This window comes from Rhinolophus hipposideros (genome assembly GCF_964194185.1).
Source record: "Rhinolophus hipposideros genome assembly, chromosome: 1".
Lineage (NCBI taxonomy): Eukaryota > Metazoa > Chordata > Mammalia > Chiroptera > Rhinolophidae > Rhinolophus > Rhinolophus hipposideros.
Genome location: NC_138047.1, coordinates 94,528,390 through 94,546,957, shown reverse-complemented (window position 1 = coordinate 94,546,957; position 18,568 = coordinate 94,528,390). Strand labels below are relative to the sequence as shown.

Below are 18,568 nucleotides of genomic sequence, written 5' to 3'. Positions count from 1 at the left end.
TCTTCATGGATTTCTTGAATGAACCAGTCCTGGCTGGAACGCCCTACTTCTGAAGTTCTTGTTCTGCAATATGATTCATTTCGCTATTGCTTAAGTTTCTTAAACTGTGAATTATAGCTGAGAATACCTGACACAGTGCTATCTGGTGAAGGAAGGAAGAGACTGCTGCACACTTTTCACAATGACGCTTAGCACGACAAAAGAAAACCGTAAGTGATTGCTGAAACTCTCTTTAATGTCTGTGGACCAGAAGAACCATGTTGGGTTGGGATAGCAGAAGTGGGACAGTGTCACATGCATGAATGTGACAGAATCAATTCATTGGCTGCAATGCCATCTAATAACTCAAAACCCTCCCAGGCCGACTGCACACAGTTGAGGTTATTGCTCCCAACCACCTCCCTGCCCCCAGGCTCTCTGGCGCTCACGGCAGCTTTCCTGTTCATGATGGAAGAACGTGTTGGAGTTTATTATAAGCCCTGCTTGCCAGGAGGTGATGAACGGGCCCTAAAGTGTGCAGCTGGCCGACTGTGTGTCAAAGCCAGAGCTTCTGAGGGGAGAGAGTTTTCTTTTTATTATTACTATATTAAATCTGGCTGTGTTTTCCTTTGGTGGCTCTGGCGTCCTATGCAGCAGTGTTGAACATGTGCAGACAGTTAAGGCCTAGTGCAGCAGGAACGTTATTTCTGTGGCTGCTGGGCTGTGCACACTGTGCAGCTGCAAAAGTGGCCTCCCTGGAGCTGAGGGCATGAACCTGGCGAGGGGGCAGAGGCTGGAGCACAGAGGGAGGAAGGGGGCCTTGGGGCCGGGCAGGCAGGGGCAGGTGGCACTGGGGCAGGTCGGGCATCAGGACGCGGGCATGCTCCCATTCCTCCAGTGGGACTGGCCTCAGGAGAGTGGCAAGAAAGCCGCTGGAGTGTGCCTGTGGTAAAGGACTAGCCTTCTTGTCTGCACTTCCCCTTCGTTCAGCGGGAGCCAGCGCTCCTACTCGGCTGGCAGAGCGATGCCAGGAGATGCAATGTGGCAGGGAAGGTGAGGGTGAGCTGGCCACCCATGTGCATGTTGCACACCTGGGTTCACAAGCCCGGTATAAACAGCCGACGTTGAGGATGAATTTTCAACCCTTCCCACCTTGGGAGCCTCTCTTTCTCCTGCAGGAGAGTCCCTCGAGGGAATGATTCTGGTTCTCAGGGGTGTTCTGAGCGTTGGGATCGGGGATCAGGTGTCTCGGGGAAATGAACTGAGCTCAGCTCAAAGCAAGTTCTGTCATTTGATGAGCCTTCAACTTTCTGTGGTGCCAGAAGCTGCTGAGAAAAGCTAATTTTATTCCTAAGGAAAGGACCAGGTAGGGTTGACCCTCCCTCCTTTCCTACCCTTGAAGCTAGTACTTGGTTCCACAGTTCCCCTTACCAGGCTGTAACAAAGTTATTTGTGTCTTGTCTTTAAAATCTCTGCTCCTGGCTGCACAGAGGACGCAGCCTTACCATTCTGTTGGAGAAGTGAAGGGTTCAAGGTTTCAGGCGGTATGGGAAATTGGATTGGCCTTAAGCGGCTATATCTTGCCCCAACTGCACACGGCCATTGAACCTTATATGCAGCACAGGTTGAATGAGAGAAGCAGCATTTCCAGGTTCTGGCCCTCATCTCATCTCAGAAACAAAAACCAAAACACCCCTGGAGTCCCCTTCCTCCCTTCTTATCCCCCCATCAATCCAGGTCGATTAATCCTCCAGAATTACAGGCTGGAAAACTCAGCTCCAGCAGTCAGCACACAGGTCTCCACAGGGGCCATGGATTTCAAACCGGAAGCCCAACCTTCTGAGCCTGCTTAAGCCCCTTTCCACCTGCCAGTCGGTGCCATGACAGACAGTACCACACGCAGGCAGGATGCCAAGAACACCCATGATGGGAGGTCCTAGCAGGCCCTGACATGATGAAGTGGAGCGGTGGGCCCTCTGGACCCATTACGCTCAATTACACCTTTCTCTCCCGCCGCCTAACCGTTACAAAGACAGAGATCTGATTAAAAATCCCATTCGTTTCAAGCTCTTCCCATAATTTTGATCGACAACATTAAACGCTAATAGAATAACATCTTCTCTCTAATAAAACAAATGCTGACAGAAAGACGGATGCCGAAAACCAGCCAGATGGCGGACACAATTCTGTGCCTGGCCATGCTCACAGCAGTGCATCTTCGGCAGAAAGAGATGACACTGAGAAGCTTGAGGACCCGCATTTAATAAATCAAACTGTGCTGGCCTCATCAGAATATTCACAGTTTGCAACAGGATCTGTGTCTTTTCTCACTTGCAGACTTAGAGGTGTTTTAGGAGAAAGCGACTTCTGCGATCTGTTCTGATCGTAGTTCTTTATTGTCCCCAGGGCATTCCTCGTGTCAACATGCCAGGTCCCTTTCCCCTTCATGTTTTCAGAGCGCTTTGTGGGCCTCCACCCTCTGGGGTCTCCTTGCCACTTTCCATGATGGAAGCTTTGGCTTCTGGCTGGCTGGACTCAAAGGAGTCTTGGCAAGATTTGGGGAGCTCCCCCTTGGAGGCCAGGCCCAGCCGAGACAGCCCTATCTCATTCCTGTGACCCACCACAGGACTCTCTCTCCCGTCCCCTTCGGGTTCTGCAGCTGCCTGTTCCTCTGTCAGTTTCATTATTTCCCTTCCGAGCCTGTTTACTTCTTCTTCCTCAGAAGGTAACTGGGGTAATGAAGGATGAAAGTGCTTGTGTTGGTTCCCGTGGCTCTGATTTGCTGGGGAGTTGACAGCGGGCCTCCCAGCATCCTCTGGTGCTGTCAACACGTCGGCAGCGGCACAACTTTCATCTCCTTCTTGCGTCTGAACCTCCCCTGGAACAGACGGAGGACAGCATCAAACCTCTGGCTGGAAGTCAGCCCTCGCTTCCCTCTCCTCCCAACCTCCTGCCCACTGTCCGGGCCTCTGAGCTTGCAATGCGTTGGGGCCTCCTCCCCCATCCCCCCTTGCTGAAGGGGAACACAGGACTCAAGTTCAAAAAGAAAGCCGCAGGTACTTTTGTGATTACTGTGTCATTAAGGGAGGAAAAGGGAGCACCTGGGCCAGGCTCAGAATCCACCCTTTCCAGGCCCCTGGTTTCCTCCTGCCTCCCTCTCTCCAGCGGTGGCTCCTTGTGCCCATTAAATATTTAAACAGAGGACAAAGGTTTTGTACTGTCTGTAGATCAGCAAAGACCTGGGGATCTTTAGAAATGAAAAGAGGTTCTGTTTGCCTTCAGGGTGGAAAACGGAAGCAGCAGATAGGGAGGAATTTAGTGTCCCCCATTCTCCCCATTCTCCTTCAGCACCTCATTTTTTAAAAAATAGGAACTTTTAGGGCCCCTCTCTAATCTCTGGGCCCAGGGAATCTGCATTTGATTTTAAGGGGCCCAGGATTTCTTTTTCTTTTCTTTTTTTAAAATTTTTTATTGGGGAGTATTGGGGAACAGTGTGTTTCTCCAGGGCCCATCAGCTCCAAGTCGTTGTCCTTCAATCTAGTTGTGGAGGGCGCAGCTCAGCTCCAAGTCCAGTTGCCGTTTTCAGTCTTTAGTTGCAGGGGGCGCAGCCCACCATCCCATGCGGGAATTGAACCGGCAACCTGGTTGTTGAGAGCTCGCACTCTAACCCACTGAGCCATCCGGCCGCCCCAGCACCTCATTTCTTTGACACACACTGATGTTTCCTCAATTTCAAATAAAACTATATGCAAAAGCAGCTTTAAGCTCCCTCTGCTCCCAACTAAATTGGTGTCCCTAAACCCCTTCTCTATGCAATGGAAATTCTCGAGCTATAACTAGAAGGGGACAGGAGAGAATGCAGACCTGGGAGCCAGTGTCTAGGTCTCCTTTTCCTACTCCCTTGCTTTGTGATCAGGGGGACATGTGTGGCCTCCTTTTCTCAGAAACAGAGTAAAGGGCAGGACTCCCTGATGTCCCTTCCAGACCTAACAAGCAACAGTGAGTGGCTCTGCATGACTGAGAAGCATTTGGTGAGCAGACGTTTAGCACCTGGACATCTGCATTCAATATCAGACTCTGAGGTTCCCAGAGTCAAGATTTTCTTAGCCCTCAGGACACAGAGTGATGGAATATGTGGAAGAGGCTCACAGGCTAATTTCAGCTTGGGTGGAGGCCTCCAGGGGTCAGGGACACAGGAGCACTTCCTGTCCCCCCCTCCACCATAGAATCAGAGAGAAACCCCACTACCATGGGGCTTGCAGGTGTGCTTCGGGGCTGACAGCTGGAACTTGGGGGGGGGGCGCTGAGGGCGAACTGTAGGAGGGTTAGAAAGGAAGTTGACCTGTTCTGACCATGCATTTTCCTGCTCAAAACCTTTACTGGAACTTTGTCACTTGTAGGAGAAATTTCGATTTCTTTCACTTAGGTCCTTCACAAGGTCCTGCCTGCTCTGCTCCCGCTTTGCTGTGCCGCCTCATTTTCTACGGTTCTCTCACCTGTACGTGTCCTGCGACCAGTCTACACTGTCTTTCAGTGGGCCTGCACCACTCGGTTTCTGCCCTTTCTAAACTGAATCATACCACTTATTAGGTGCTTTTCTTATTAGGCTTGGCGCTCAGCATTTTACACGTTTACCTTATTCTAGAAGGTAAGCAGAGGCCTCACCTGACTCGTTCACAGTGCTTGGCCCATTCTAATTATTCAAGAATGTTTAGAAAAGTAGTTCCTCACTTCTCCATTTTTTCTGATGGAAGTATAACATACACGGAAATGCACAAATCCTAAGTCTAGAGCTCCGTGAATTTTCCCAACATGAACATATCTTGTAACCAGTGGCCAGGACAAGAAATAAAATACTACCACCACTGCCCCCTACAAACATCCAGTCTAGGCCCCCAGACTAGTCCCTTTCCCAAGTCACTTCTCTTCTGCCAGTGGTGACCACTTTCCTACTTTAGACATGAAAGATGAATTTTGCCTGATCTTTGAACTTCATATACTGAGATCATACTGTCTGTGCTGGTTTGTGTCTGTACTGATTTGTGTTTATGAGGCTGATCCACGTTATTGTGGTTTGAATGAGTTCATTTGAATGCACCGCAATTTTCAAAAAGTATTTAAGTACTGAGCGAAAGCAGGCAATTCACAAAGAAATACAAATGGATGGAAAAACACATGAAATGATCCATAACTGTTCAAAATTAAAGAAATCTAAATCGCAATGAGATGCAATTTTTCATCTACTGGACTGGCAAAAATTTAAAAGTTTGATAAAGCTCAGTGTCACTGAGCATGTGGGGAAACAGGTACAACCATGTATGAGTTGAGAATAAAAATTAGCAAAACTCTTTGGAAGGGCATTTAGGCAATATTTATGGCAATCCTAAATGCATTTACCCTTTAACCCAGTAATTCCATTACGAGGAACCTACCTATTGCTATTAGCCCAAATGTTTCAAGACTTACGTGGCAGATGCTCACTACAACATTGCTTTAAATAGCAGAAACCTGGACAGAATCTCATCTTCCACAGGGGATTCTGGATATGCTTGATGAGCTACAAAATTTTTCCTGCTGGTACACACCAAAAATTGTAGGTTGCCTCCGGGGAGCAGACTGAGGGTCAAGGCAGGAGCAGGGTAGAGAAAGGCTTTAAATTTAATTTTATATCTTTTTTTGTGCTGTTTAAATTTTTAAACATGTGCTTGCATTACTAGTTTAACAAAATAAGACACGCAACTTTCTCTCTCTCTCTGTCTCTGTCTCTCTCTCTCTGTCTCTCTGTCTCTGTCTCTGTCTCTGTCTCTGTCTCTGTCTCTCTCTCTCTCTCTCTCTCTCTCTCGGTTTCTCTCTGCCTCTCAGCCATGATATGAGGATACAGCAAAAAGGTGGTCATCTGCAAGCCAGGAAGAAGACCCTCACCAGACACTGAATCTGTCAGTATCAGCATGTTGATCTTGGACTTCCCAGCCTCCAGAACTGTGAGAAATAAATATTTGTTGTATAAGCCACTTAATTTATGACATTTTGTTATAGCAGCCTGAGCCAACACACTCAGAAATGTTTCCCGCATCTGCCCACTTTTCTTTCCCAGTGCAGACTCTCCCCATTCATGGCTTAGATTTCTAAAGCCTCTCCATATAAATCGCTTTAGGAATATTTCCCCAATAGGACTTACCATCAATCACCTCAGCCAATGAACACGTGAGCATTCAGAAAACAAGTGCAACCACTCCTGGTATTTCATAAACCCAGACCCTGGCAGGTGATAGGTATGTGGTGACTGTTCATAATTATTAGATGAATTTTTGAGGATTATTGATATACTTTAGAAAGATTGCGTACTTAAAAGTGCATAAATCTAAGTAGATACAACCTAAAACATCGACATCACCCAAATAGTTGGAATTAAAATGCAGCTTAAAATTTCTGCAATATGTAACACTATTATTATACATGTGATCCACTTTAATACAATGCCTGAAAGTATTTCTTAATAAGAATAGGACATGTTTTGAGCATCTGTTTAGTTAAATAACTGGATGTGTTTTTTGAGCATTTAGTTACTTAAAATAGTGTTTAAAGTGTTAAGAAACTTAAAAATGGCCAACCCCCGGGAACAACTCTGAGAAACTCTAGAAGAAATGAAATATTAGTGAGATCAGCTGGATGCTAAGACTGAAATGGAACTACTGAGATGAAGAAGGGTAGTAGACGTTGCAGCTCTGGTAGGCGGCAGGCTGGAATCACTGCGGAAGGAACAGTGGGTCTCAATTCTGCCAGGCAGGCTATGCCTGCTGTCCACAGCCCATACCTCTCCAGTCCTGACATGCATTTGTTTCTCACCTTCAACACAAGTCATTTTCTCTCTCTTTATCCTTTGCGATATCCATAGACAAAATCTCCGAGACAGAAGTTCAACCAAATCTACATTATACTTTCTAAAGCCTCTACGTTGTCATGGACAACAATGTATTACTCTCCTGAGAACTGTCTCATCTCAGTAAATATTGTACCTGAAAAGAAGACCATTAGTTGTACTCACAATGAAATTCATAATGTATAAATGAGTGAATAAAGCAAGCCTTGATTTAAAGAAAAAGAAATAATAACTATTCAGATCTGTTCAGCTAGGATAACGTAATTCCTAATACATTTCTTTGTTTCTAGTCTCCTGCTCTAATCCTGTTGAAAGACCTTGCCTAAAGCTTTGCTACTCACAGTGGGTTCCATGGACCAGCAGTGGTGGCACCATCTGGGAGCTTGTTAGACATGCAGGGTCCTACCCCAGACCTACTGGTCCAGCGTCTGCATTTTAAATAAGATCCCAGGTGATGTGGGTGCCCATTACAGTTCAAGAAGCACTGTAAACTTGAAACGCAAACTGACCACGCCCTTCCCCAGCTGTAAAACCTACAAAGTCTGCCACTACCTCAGAAACAAAGCCCACGCTCTCAGCCTGACACTGAATGCCTTCAATGACCCAACATCCAATGACCTTTCTACCTGACATCTCAACTCTTCTCCTAGTATCCGTACACTCCAGCCACACGGAACCTTCATGGCGTCCCAGCCCTGCACTCTACACCTTTGCTTAGGTGGTTGATTCCTCCATGACCATCATTCTTTTATGTACCCAGATGACTAACTTCAAGAGTCTTCTCTCTACTTCCACCTCCTCCATGAAGCCTATCTGATTAAATCTGCCAGAAGTAATCTCCCCAGTGTCCTAATCCCCACAAGGCTGTGTGTGGACCGCCAAGGGCAGTTAGTACTTTTTATTTTTTTACCCTTAAATTGTTACTTATTTGAGTTGGCTTATAAAAACCACCTGAAGTATAAAGTCTTACTTGGTTAATTTTTTAACTTTTCCAATGTTCTATAGGGGAGGCTCAATCAATAGCTTATTAAATGTTCCTATCTATGGACATATACATGAATCATAAATGAACATGTTAGTACATATATTTAAATACCGTGCCTTAATAAATAAAAGCAATCCTTGAATTTATGGTATTTGTTTTAGGTTGTATTGAGGCGTTTACTCTATAAGTTCTTAAAATGGCACTTTCAGTAAAAAGATTTGTAACTCGCACAAACATTTAGCTACATCTACAGTAGCTCAGAGAAGCCATCACATAATTTTCATACTAACAAATGAAAATTTTTCTAGTGCTTGTGGAGGGGACAGGGGAAACACTGAGTCAAAATGAGCAAGTTTCCAGCATAGTGCAAGGAGCTTGGTTCAAAAGGAGTAAATGATGGTCTTTTCTGCAGCTAAAGTTTTCACTGGTATCAGATGAATAAAACTCCTTCTGGAAAATACTCTTATAATATTACTTCTTCCAGGACACTTAATAGTATATTCTGGTGCCTGAAAAATTAATTAACCTTACCAGTAACCACCTAACCCCTAGACCATTTGTAGTGTTCTTATTGTGGGTCAGGTTAATCTCTACCTAATGTACATCTCAGTGAGGCTGTGGTCTAAATTACACTGGGGGCTTTTGGTTGCTGGTGCTTTGCTTGGTGCCATTTCTTTAGGTGACATTCCGCTCATGTCCAAATGTGAATTTTTTAAAATTAAAAAAAAAATTTTTTAATGGCAAGGCTCTGAGATTAGCAGGGAGAACTTTTAAGCTTTTCTTTTTGGGTATTGGGAGGGCGGAGCAATACTGTTGTCATCATTATAGGTCCAAACACAGCTATAATAAGGGGATGGACAAGGCTATAATTCTATTGTTTAGTTCTATCAAGGATATTTTTTTCTGAGAAAGGCTAGCTTTTCAAGAGCCTCAGAACCATAAAGATAGAGGGGCTAGGCTCCAGGGTTGATTATGGGTCAACAGCAGGATTTACTAACACACTTTCCCCTTTTGTTTATCCAAAAGCTATCTAAAATGCCTACCCACGTCATTACCAGGAGACAAAGAAAAATTACCGAAAATGCCACAACTGTTGAGTTATAACTAGGTCCTCTGGTTACTTGCAGTAACCAGAGGAGCAAAGTTCTGGGATGTTAACTCTTAAGCGTTAGGAATTTTATTTTCCCTTTGAGAATAGACACATAGCATTGCCATTTCCATAAAAAAAAAAAAAAAAAGATTTCTGAACTAGCCCAGAGTAGGAAAATATTACTATAAATAATAGTAATTATTCTGTGCTGTTTTAGCAAACACAATTAGTATCATTAATACTTATTATTAAAAACCATACACATATTAATGATGAGGCAATCGACTGATACAAATGCATTATGACACAAACAGCGTGGAAAGACAAATATTTTCTCTAAAACATGAAGAAACAGGAGCTCTTTGAACGAAAGATTGCTAGTTCTCTAAAAATGTGTTTCCCCCCTGCCACCCATTGGCCCAAAGGGGACATTTGTCTTCTTTTGTTAACTCGTCTCTGATGGGCTTTGTCCTCCCAAGTGTGAGCTGCTTTCAGTTGGAATTAATCAGAGATGCAGTGGTGATGAGCCCACCCCAGACTGACAGCAGCTACATAAATGCTTCCTTATTCCCACCCGGGCTCGGTGAAGGACGGTGTTGGAACAATGGGAGCTAATGATGGTACTTTAGAAGCTATCATTTTGAATCAGGCCATTACTATGCCGCTCTTGTGAAAATCAAGCCAGGCTCATGCTCCTTTTCAGTTTTGCAGGCCCGGGCCCACTTGGGGGCCCAGCAAGCCCAGAGCAGATAGAGGGCTTTGGATCTCCATGTGGACACTGGCTGCTGGCATGGGATAACCACTAGCTAAGACATGTTCCAGACCGCATCGTGGGCCGCAGTGTGTTACAGGCCAGCCTTGCAAACAGCCATGTGCTGCAGGTTGGGGAGACCCAACCTTGCCTTCTGGCCAGTGTGTGACCCACCCAAGTCAGGGGCTCTCTCCAGGAATTCTTACCGCTTGTGCTGGGGGAACCTTTCTGTTGAAATCCCAGACCTGTCCCGCCTTCGATTCTTACCATTCCATGCACTCTGATGAGTGATTCGCACAGGCTTCAAAGCACAGTTGTCCAGATGTGAGTGAGCCTCGCCAAGCCCAGATCAGATCAGTAGACCCACCCATCTGACCCAAAGACACGTGATAAACAATAATACGTAGTTGTCTGCTTTAAGTTTTAAACTTCGAGGTGGTTTGTTACACAGTAACAGCTGACTGATTCCGCTGCCTAGTACAGTTTGATAAAGACACAGTTTTCATGTCAGATAATCATAAGGGTAGAAAGGCAGGCTAGGGCAAGTCTCGGAATTGTGATTTTAAGTAGAAGACAGTTGGGAGCCACTTGAGTGTTTTGAGCAGGGTACAAATAGGATGGAAAGCAGAGCTCCAGAAGCTTCTTCTTACAGCAGCAGGATGAAGATGGGAATGAAGTAAGGAGAGTCTGGGAGGCAGGTAAATCAGGATGGAAGTCCTTCCAACGAGGTAAAGTGAACTTGAATCAAATCAGAGGTGGTAGGAATGGAGGTACAAGAAGGTCTGAAGAAAGAATTTGGCTAAAGACCAGATGTGGATGGGGAAGGAAAGCTGACAGTGTTCAATGATAGCTCTAAGGTTTCAAGCCTGGGTAGCTGAGAAGGTGACAAAAAAGGAAGGAAGCAGGGAGAGTTGGTGAGGTCATACTTGAGAAGTCCATAAAATATTTAGGTGGGAAAATTTTAGCTTTGGGAAATGTGGGACTGCAACTCTGCAAATGGACTTCGTGACGGGGGAAATATTTCGAGAATATCTTCATAGAGGTAATGGTGGAAGGCATGACTCTGAGCAAGAGAAGAGGGAAAGGTGCAGATGTTCAAGGAAAGAACAGTATTACCCGCATGCTGGGTGTATTATTAATAGTTATCTACCACTGTGTAAAAATTACCTCAAAACTTAGCCCCTTAAGACTCAGGAGTCTGGGAGCAGTTTATCTGGGTGGTTCTGGCTAATGATCTCTCATGAGGTTGTATTCAAAATGTTGACCAGGGCTGCTGTCATCGGAAGGTTTGACTGGGGCTGGAGAATCTGCTTCCAAGATGGTCCCCTCAGACAGCTGATGACTGGAAACCTCAGTTCCATACATGAGTAGCATGTAGGGCTGCTTGAGTATCCTCATGACATGGCAGCCAGCCTCCTCCAGAGTGAGAGATCCAAGACAGAGAGAGCAAGGCAGATGGCACATGCCTTTTATGACCTAGCCTTAGAAGTCACATACCATCACTTCTGCTGTATTCTGTAAGTCACACAGACCAACCCTGACACACAAGAGAAGACGACACAAGGGCATGAATACCAGGAGGTGGGGGATCGTTTGGGGCCATTTTGGATGCTGGCAACCACACTGGGGATGGAGGAAGAAGACAAGCCAAACTTAGAAAGATGGGTAGGATAGTTTAGTTGGGGAAATAAGACTGCCACGTGGGGAGATCTGGATCTCACACCTGTTGGTTCACCTGGCACCCTAAGTGGGCCTTTGATCGCTTTCGGAACACTGCCCTCCAGAAAGTATGCCTGGTAGAGAGGAAGCATTTTTCTCCATGCAACTGATTCCCAGGCCACTTACCATGTGCCATGCAATGTGCCAAGATTTCCCTGAGGTTGGCACCATCACTTATCAATAAGGAAACTGAGGCTGAATTTACTAGCTGAAGTTCTCACAGCCATTACGATGTGGGGCTGGAAAATGAACCCAAGTTGTTCACCAACTGAGCCCTCACTCAACCTCTGAGCCACCGTGCAGGGCACGCAGGGGCCATGGTTCTTCTGCCAGAAGTTCCAAACAAAGATGAACCCACGTAAGAAACACGAGGCATGACCCAACAGGGCCACAGAAGCTGTGAGAAGGGGAAGGGACTGCTGTCCAGTGAGCCCCTCCTCTGTGCCAAGCACACGCCAGGTAAAGATGGAGAAATCGAGGTGTGCTTACCATCCTTGGGGTTTGCTTTGCCCTCAGTGGGCTGCTCAACGAACTTCAGCAGTGGGGATCGCGACCTCTGTACAGTGGGGAGAGTGGGGTCGCTGAAGAGTATGGTGTCCTTGCCCCCTGTCGTGGAGAAGGGAAAATGGACGTGTTAGGTCCTCCATGGAGTTGTGGCTACCTACCCCACACAATGGACTGGCTGTTCAGTCAACAAAGCACCTTTTTCAGTCGGAGGTAACACTGTGGAAGGGAAATGGCCAGCAGGCCCTTTCTGTAGTGGGAGAACAGGAGAGTGAGGTCCAGGCCAGCTGTGTATGACCTGAGAGTCTGCTAAGGACATGGCTGCTCTCCAATGCCACTATTAAGGGGAAGCCTGACACTCATAGGGGTGAGACAATAACAATAATAACAACAACAGAGTGCCTAGGAGTGCAGGCTTTGGAGCCACACCACAGTGTCTGTGTTCTGAACTTGTTAGCTGGGTGACTTCGGGTAAGTCATTTAACTTCCCTGAGCCTCACAGCCCTCATCTGTAACATGAGGACAAATGACAGCAACCATCTCACTGGGTGGTTTTGATGAACTGATCCAGGGAAAGCACTTAGGCCTTTAGTCAGCACTCCATAAATGTCATGTTGAAATTATTGATTTAGAAGGCAACTTCCGTAACACTGCCATATATACCACATCTAATTTAATTCAATTTGGTCATTAAGATTGAATAACTCTGTCATAAGTCAGGTAGTATCAGGTCCCCCAAATTATCACAGCTAAGCTTTCCCTTAGAACATAGAGTCCCAGACCAACCACACTCTTTTACCTAACTCCCTAACTGGACTGAGAAAGTTGGAGGCCATGAGGAAATTCCATTATAACCCTAGTTGTAAGGTCATGGTGAGTTATGGAGGTGAGGAGCAGGGAAGCATGGCTTGGGGACTTGAGCCTCATGCACGCAGACACACAGACACAAAACACGTGGACGTAAAGGGATGCTGCCACGGCAGTTAGGAAAGCCTAACAGGCAGGACTGGATCCCAAACTTGGTTCCGTGCGGCCTTGGGACTCTCTTGGTGGGAATCACTGTGCAAAACCCACAAGCCCCACGGGCCACGACTCAGCCTCTGCTCCAGACTTAGCCGTCTGACTCTATGCAAAACTTGTTCTAAAGCCAAGTCGCTAAATGTCTCTGGGGCTCAAGGCTAAGGCTCTCGAGTTCTCTGACCCAAGTTTCAGTGTCAACAGAGCACAGAGTGGTATTTGTGTGATGACATCTGCCCACTCCTTTGGAGAACCAGGTGAACCTTGGACGCTTCCTCAATTTGTTTGTAACACTGTCTTCCCATTGGCCATATCTTTTTGACTTGATTTCCAAGGCTGTAGTAGAGAGTTTGCACACGTGCTTAATAAATATCTGATAAATGTCTGAATAAATGGCTGATGCATTCTGGGAATGCTGACGTCTTGCAGGGCAAGGGTGCTTGCTGCTGCCTTTGGCAGACAGAAGATGTTATCTGCAGCCATAGCACTCTGGTTTCTCTGCTATCTGAGGGTCATTCCAGAACAATAGAAATCTGAAAGGAGCTGACACTGAAGTTCTCCACCAGCATGCCATTATTGTCTCATGTGGAAAAAAATCTAGAAATCTTCAGGGCTACAGTCCGGAGAGGTTTCCCAAAGACCATCATTGGGATATTGTTAAGAGACTCACACAATGATATCAACGCAGCCAGGTCTCCCTTCGGTTGCGGAGACTCAATATGGAAATACCTTGAGGGCTTAATGGCTTCTGAGAACCCGTAGCAGATACCTCCGGGTGGACTTCTTCTGTTTCTCTTCACCAAGGCAACGGTTACTGTCCTCAAGTCTGGGATAGGACTGCATTTCTTGACCCATTGTTCTCTAGCGAAAAGGCTGGCAGCTCTCTAGCCTTAAGGGGACTCAGTAAGAGACATATTCTGCCCCTCTGTGTCCCAATTAGCCTTCCAAGACCCATGGCCTTGATGGCCACAGCATCAGAATTATGGGCAGAGTTGGCAGCTGGCTGAGATCCTCAGCCCTGCCTGTCCTGAGGACTTCTCCAGGGCGGAATGTCTGATGCCTCTCTCCAGCCACAGGGCATTATCATTTTACCATGCCTCTTCAAAAATGCTGGGACCAGCAACATCAAACCTCTCCAAGAAGCTGGGCAACAAGCATGCAGTGAAGGGAAATAGAAGCCACCACTCATCCATGTCCAATCAAAGTGAGGATTGGGGCAAAAATAAATACCTCCTGAAATGCCTGCCCGGAGAGATCATTTCCTAATCTCAAGGCAAAATGCCAAGATTTGGTTATTCTTGCAAAATATTTGAAGGATTCAAAGATCTTTTGTAGAAGGCTCCCCATTCTATTGTTTCTCACTTAGTCCAGATTCCATCTATATTGACTTACATTGAGCTCTAATCTGATGGTCTGCTGTTTCATAGTTTCACTTTGGCTTACAGGACTGGAAGATGAAGAGTGGGGTAAGGGGGTTCCATAACCCAGAGTCAAACCACAACTCATGTGTTATAGAAGGTCACACAGGCCTTTCCATTCAACTGGTGTTTGGCTTTCTGGAAGCCCTCCTGATTCCTTATAACAACACCCTTCAGCCCCTTCTTCAAAATGTATCAAGTACTTTCAACACACACATTTTCCTCCTCAGGCTGGTGCTTAGCGTGGAGAAGAGAGAAAATTAAAATAAAAAGCCCAAAGAGCCAGGCTCTGCTCTTGCCAGAATTTTTTTTTTTTCTGGCTTTCTCTTTAGAGCAGGAGCGCATCCAGGACACCTCCCTTCAGAGCTCCCCAAGCACGATTCTCCCTACAGAGGCCAGCAAAGGGCTGGGAGAATGAGGCTGACAGGTAGGGGCTGGAGAAGGTGGAGGGTTATTCCTTCCTGAGGGGTGTGGTCCATCGGCCTGCTCTCTGGCTTCCTTGACAGTGCCCCATAGCTTTTCCACCTCTTTGGCACTGGTTAAACAGTGTGGAAGCTGCTTTGCTATCCAGATGATTTCTCCATGCAGGCGGGGATATTTGTTAAATGTGTCTACTTCCCAGCCAGATCACACGTTTGCCCCAACTCTACAAACAACATCAAGCACTATGTACTGTTGCAGAGAGGGAGGAGGGCTGGAGAAGAGAGTCAAAGAAAAATCATAGTATGCTCAAAGCCCAGCTTTGTAATAATGAGGGGTTGGCTTCTTTACCCCTGCTTTTACAGTCTCAGAAGAGATTGTTTTGGCTTCTGTATTCCTCTTCTCCAGTCCAACTGGCTTTACTAACCAGTCCCCAGCTGATCTGATCTACCCCATTTCCCTCTTCCCTGAATTGTAGGACCCCTTTACAAGTGGAGTACTAAAATGAAGATCTGAACACCTGGGTTCTAATACCAGCCTCTGGGGCCTCAGGTATCATTTAACTTCCTGGGCTTCTGTATCTAAAATGAAGGGATCAGACTATATCAGGAAATGTTTTCTCTGATATATCAACTCAGACCAGGGGGTCATTTCCTGGAAAGCCATAGTGGAAAACTGTTCTGGGGACCACATGTTAGATCATCAAAGAAGAGCCACGTGATTGATTAGCAATGTCTGCCACCGTCGTGGGAAACGGCGCTGTGTAATACACACCAAGTATTTGCCATCCTTGAATGTTTTGCTGTCAACTGTCCCTTCCAAGTCTAGTATTCAACGACACTTCACATACTAACATCTTTATTACTCAACACTTAATTATGTGCCATTTTCTGCTTTCCGCTCACTGCTTGATGCATATTCACTTTGTTTCCCTAATGGCACTGTGGATTCTTGGAGGGGGCAAGGGGCATGTCTAGAATGCTTGGCACAAAACTAAATTCACAAAGTTGATGCTCACAAAGGTATCAACATATAAATGCACTGACTTATTGGAGGAGACACTCATGCTTTGAAGATGATGGTAAATAAGAAAGCTAGCAATTCTCTAAAACTACTGAGGCTCGATTCCCTCCAGTTGGCGGAAACACTCGGATTTGGCTTCTACTTAGGGAGGGAAAGAGGAAGAGAAAGAAGAGGAAGGAGGGTAAAATGGAAAAAGAAGAGGAAGAACAGTAGGAGGAGGAAAAGTGGAAGAGGAGGAAAAGAACATATTGCTTTTTGTTCCACTATTTAGTAGGTTAAATGGAGCCACAAAACAAGGAGCAGACAGAGGGACTGGTCTGATTTATACCAGAAGAAGCCCTTCCCCCTATTTTCACTGGGTTTGAAGACGATCCTAAGATGATGCTTCATTATAACATCCTGGCACCAGGGACATGTTATTGTTACATAAACTGTGTCATATCTGGGAAATCGCCACTCTTTTCCCTGTCCTCCCACTTTGTGTCTATGTGGAGGCCAGAGATTAGAACAAACATGACGATGGCATAAAATCCACTCAGCCGGGTGCCTCAGAGCTAATTTTACCATTTAATATTTGCTTAGTACTAATTGAATTCTCTATTTCGATTGACTGTTCTAATCAGGAAAGTGCAAGGCTACATAGAGAATGCATTTCTGTTTATTGCCATGCAGGGATGATATTAATGCACTGTTGATATAAGCCACAAACACAGATATTTCAAATAGAACATACTCCCAAATCCTACTGAAACATTGTAGCTCAGGCCTTCAGGCAGCAAAAGGAAGGAAAAAAAAATGTTATTGCACAAAGCCATGCTAACCTAGACCAAACAACACCAGAGACAGAAAATTGTAAGCATTCGTTCAGTTATTCAACTTCCAGCTTTTTACGTAAGTTGTAGAAATAAAACATTATGAAATTTCACTAAGTCATTGGAGAGGGGAAAAAAAGCATCAAAACTCCAGTACATGCACAGAAATAGCAATCTGCACAAATAACCAATAAATTTGCCCGACTGTGTTGAAATTCAATGCAATAAAAGAAAGGCCTTCAAAGAAGATAAGGTTTTAACTGCATCAAAAGATTCTTGTTCAAAATGGCTCATTCAAATCCCCAGGATGGCATTCGCCACTAATTAGTTCTGTTAGGTCTTTTGACAACAAGTTCAAGGAATCTCTTCTAAAAATACCAATTTATGAAACACACTTCCAGGCAACCTTAGGCGGCTAGTCAGATTTACATTAAGAAAACGTGCTGTTGTCCACGTCCCTATGGCAATTTTCATTTCTCATCCGTTACAGGGAAGCAACTGATAAGAGTCAAGGGTAGAATAGACTAATTTGTGCAGAAAGGTTAAGTAACTAAAATATGTATGTACAACGTTGCTTCCAGGGGAAGTGGAGGCAGTGGGAAATGATATATACAAGTTTCTGGAGAGTGTAAAGAAAAAGGGAATACTTAACGGGGGTGGGGTGGCGATGGGGTGATGGTGGGGTGTCTTATGAAGGGGTATTTTATCAAGACAAATGGGATGAATATAGTTAATTAAAGTAAAACAACAGTTTCCTCACACAGTGTAAAACTGTGAAAAAAATCTCCACAGGAAATTTTGATTTTCAAGCTACGTAAAAAATGGGATGGGGAAGAGTGTAGAAGGAGGTTGTAAAGGGCATTTGCATTAGAAGTGCACTTACTTTTTCTTATTTTCATTGTTAGGGCTGACAATTACATTGAACAAATGTTTGTATATTCTTACACTCATTTTTAGGACTGATGATTAAATTGAACAACTCTTTATAAGATACCTATTATGGGTAACAAAAATGAAACAATTTGCCATATTCATTAAGTTTTCTAGAAAACCGCATACAAACACACACAATGACAATTTCAGAACGTAGATTAGCAAAACTTCATAGTTAAGTAGATGAGAACTGGCATGTTTACTGTATTTTTCTGATTTCCTCCCAAAATGATGGTTTCCAAAATGATGATTTCTACGTTTAAGACACTTGTGGATTTCTCAGCAACAATCTTCAAATAAAACGACATTGAAAAGGTACACTCTTCTTTGGAAATTATGTGAGAGCTTTCTTTTTTTAGAAAAAAAAAAAAAGGAAAACGATTTTCATGAAGTTCTGCTTACCTGGAAGACTCCACAAACCAGAAACTTCCAGAGTTCTTAATTTTTTCTCCAATTCAGCCACCCGATTCCCTAGGATTCTGGAGAAGAGGACAAAACAGCAGCACAGATTAATGAGAAACCCACTAGTGCCCTAGTAGAAAGAAAATGTTTTGAGATTTAGGATATATGTGAAAAATGGAGACTGTGTGTGTGTGTGTGTGTGTGAATAATATATGCACATATATACTCTATTGAAAGTACATACGAGAATATAAAGTGAATAATTAAAAAAAATAAATGCTGCCATTCAAGTGTGTCCTCTCCTGCAAAAGTAGCTCCCCTGGAAAGCTAACCAATTATTCCACCACTGCCCAAATGTCTTACAGAATTCCTATTTGGGAATCGCTCATTGCTAAAAATGACAATTAATTGTGAATACGTTTAGTAGTACCACACCTTGATTCTTTGAGAGTGAGTCTGAGTTTAGAAAACAACCAAGTCTAACAAATAGGATGGGTGAACATACTTGGTAATATTGCTTTGAGTCAATAAAACAATAAGATCTGCCATTTCAGCTCTAACCTATGTCGTACTGATAGACATTCTTCCTTGATATCTAGCATAATGCCTGGTAGAGGTTCAAAAATGTATATGAT

General features: G+C 44.7%; 1 protein-coding gene across 6 annotated transcripts in view; it reads right to left on the bottom strand.

The window, feature by feature from the left end:
* Positions 1-215: 215 nt before the first annotated feature.
* CCDC149 (coiled-coil domain containing 149) overlaps positions 216-18,568 on the bottom strand; it is a 101,182-nt gene continuing 82,829 nt past the window's right edge. For 3 of the 6 annotated variants that reach the window (XM_081062380.1, XM_081062376.1, XM_081062379.1), the window contains 4 exons: positions 17,934-18,010; positions 16,520-16,552; positions 11,894-12,010; positions 216-2,857 (listed from right to left, as the gene is read on the bottom strand). In XM_081062380.1, the coding sequence (XP_080918506.1) occupies positions 2,424-2,857; positions 11,894-12,010; positions 16,520-16,552; positions 17,934-18,010 (661 nt within the window). In that variant the 3' untranslated portion in view covers positions 216-2,423. The remainder of the gene's footprint in view (positions 2,858-11,893; positions 12,011-16,519; positions 16,553-17,933; positions 18,011-18,568) is intronic. The other 3 variants (XM_081062381.1, XM_081062378.1, XM_081062377.1) reach the window with 2 other exon arrangements.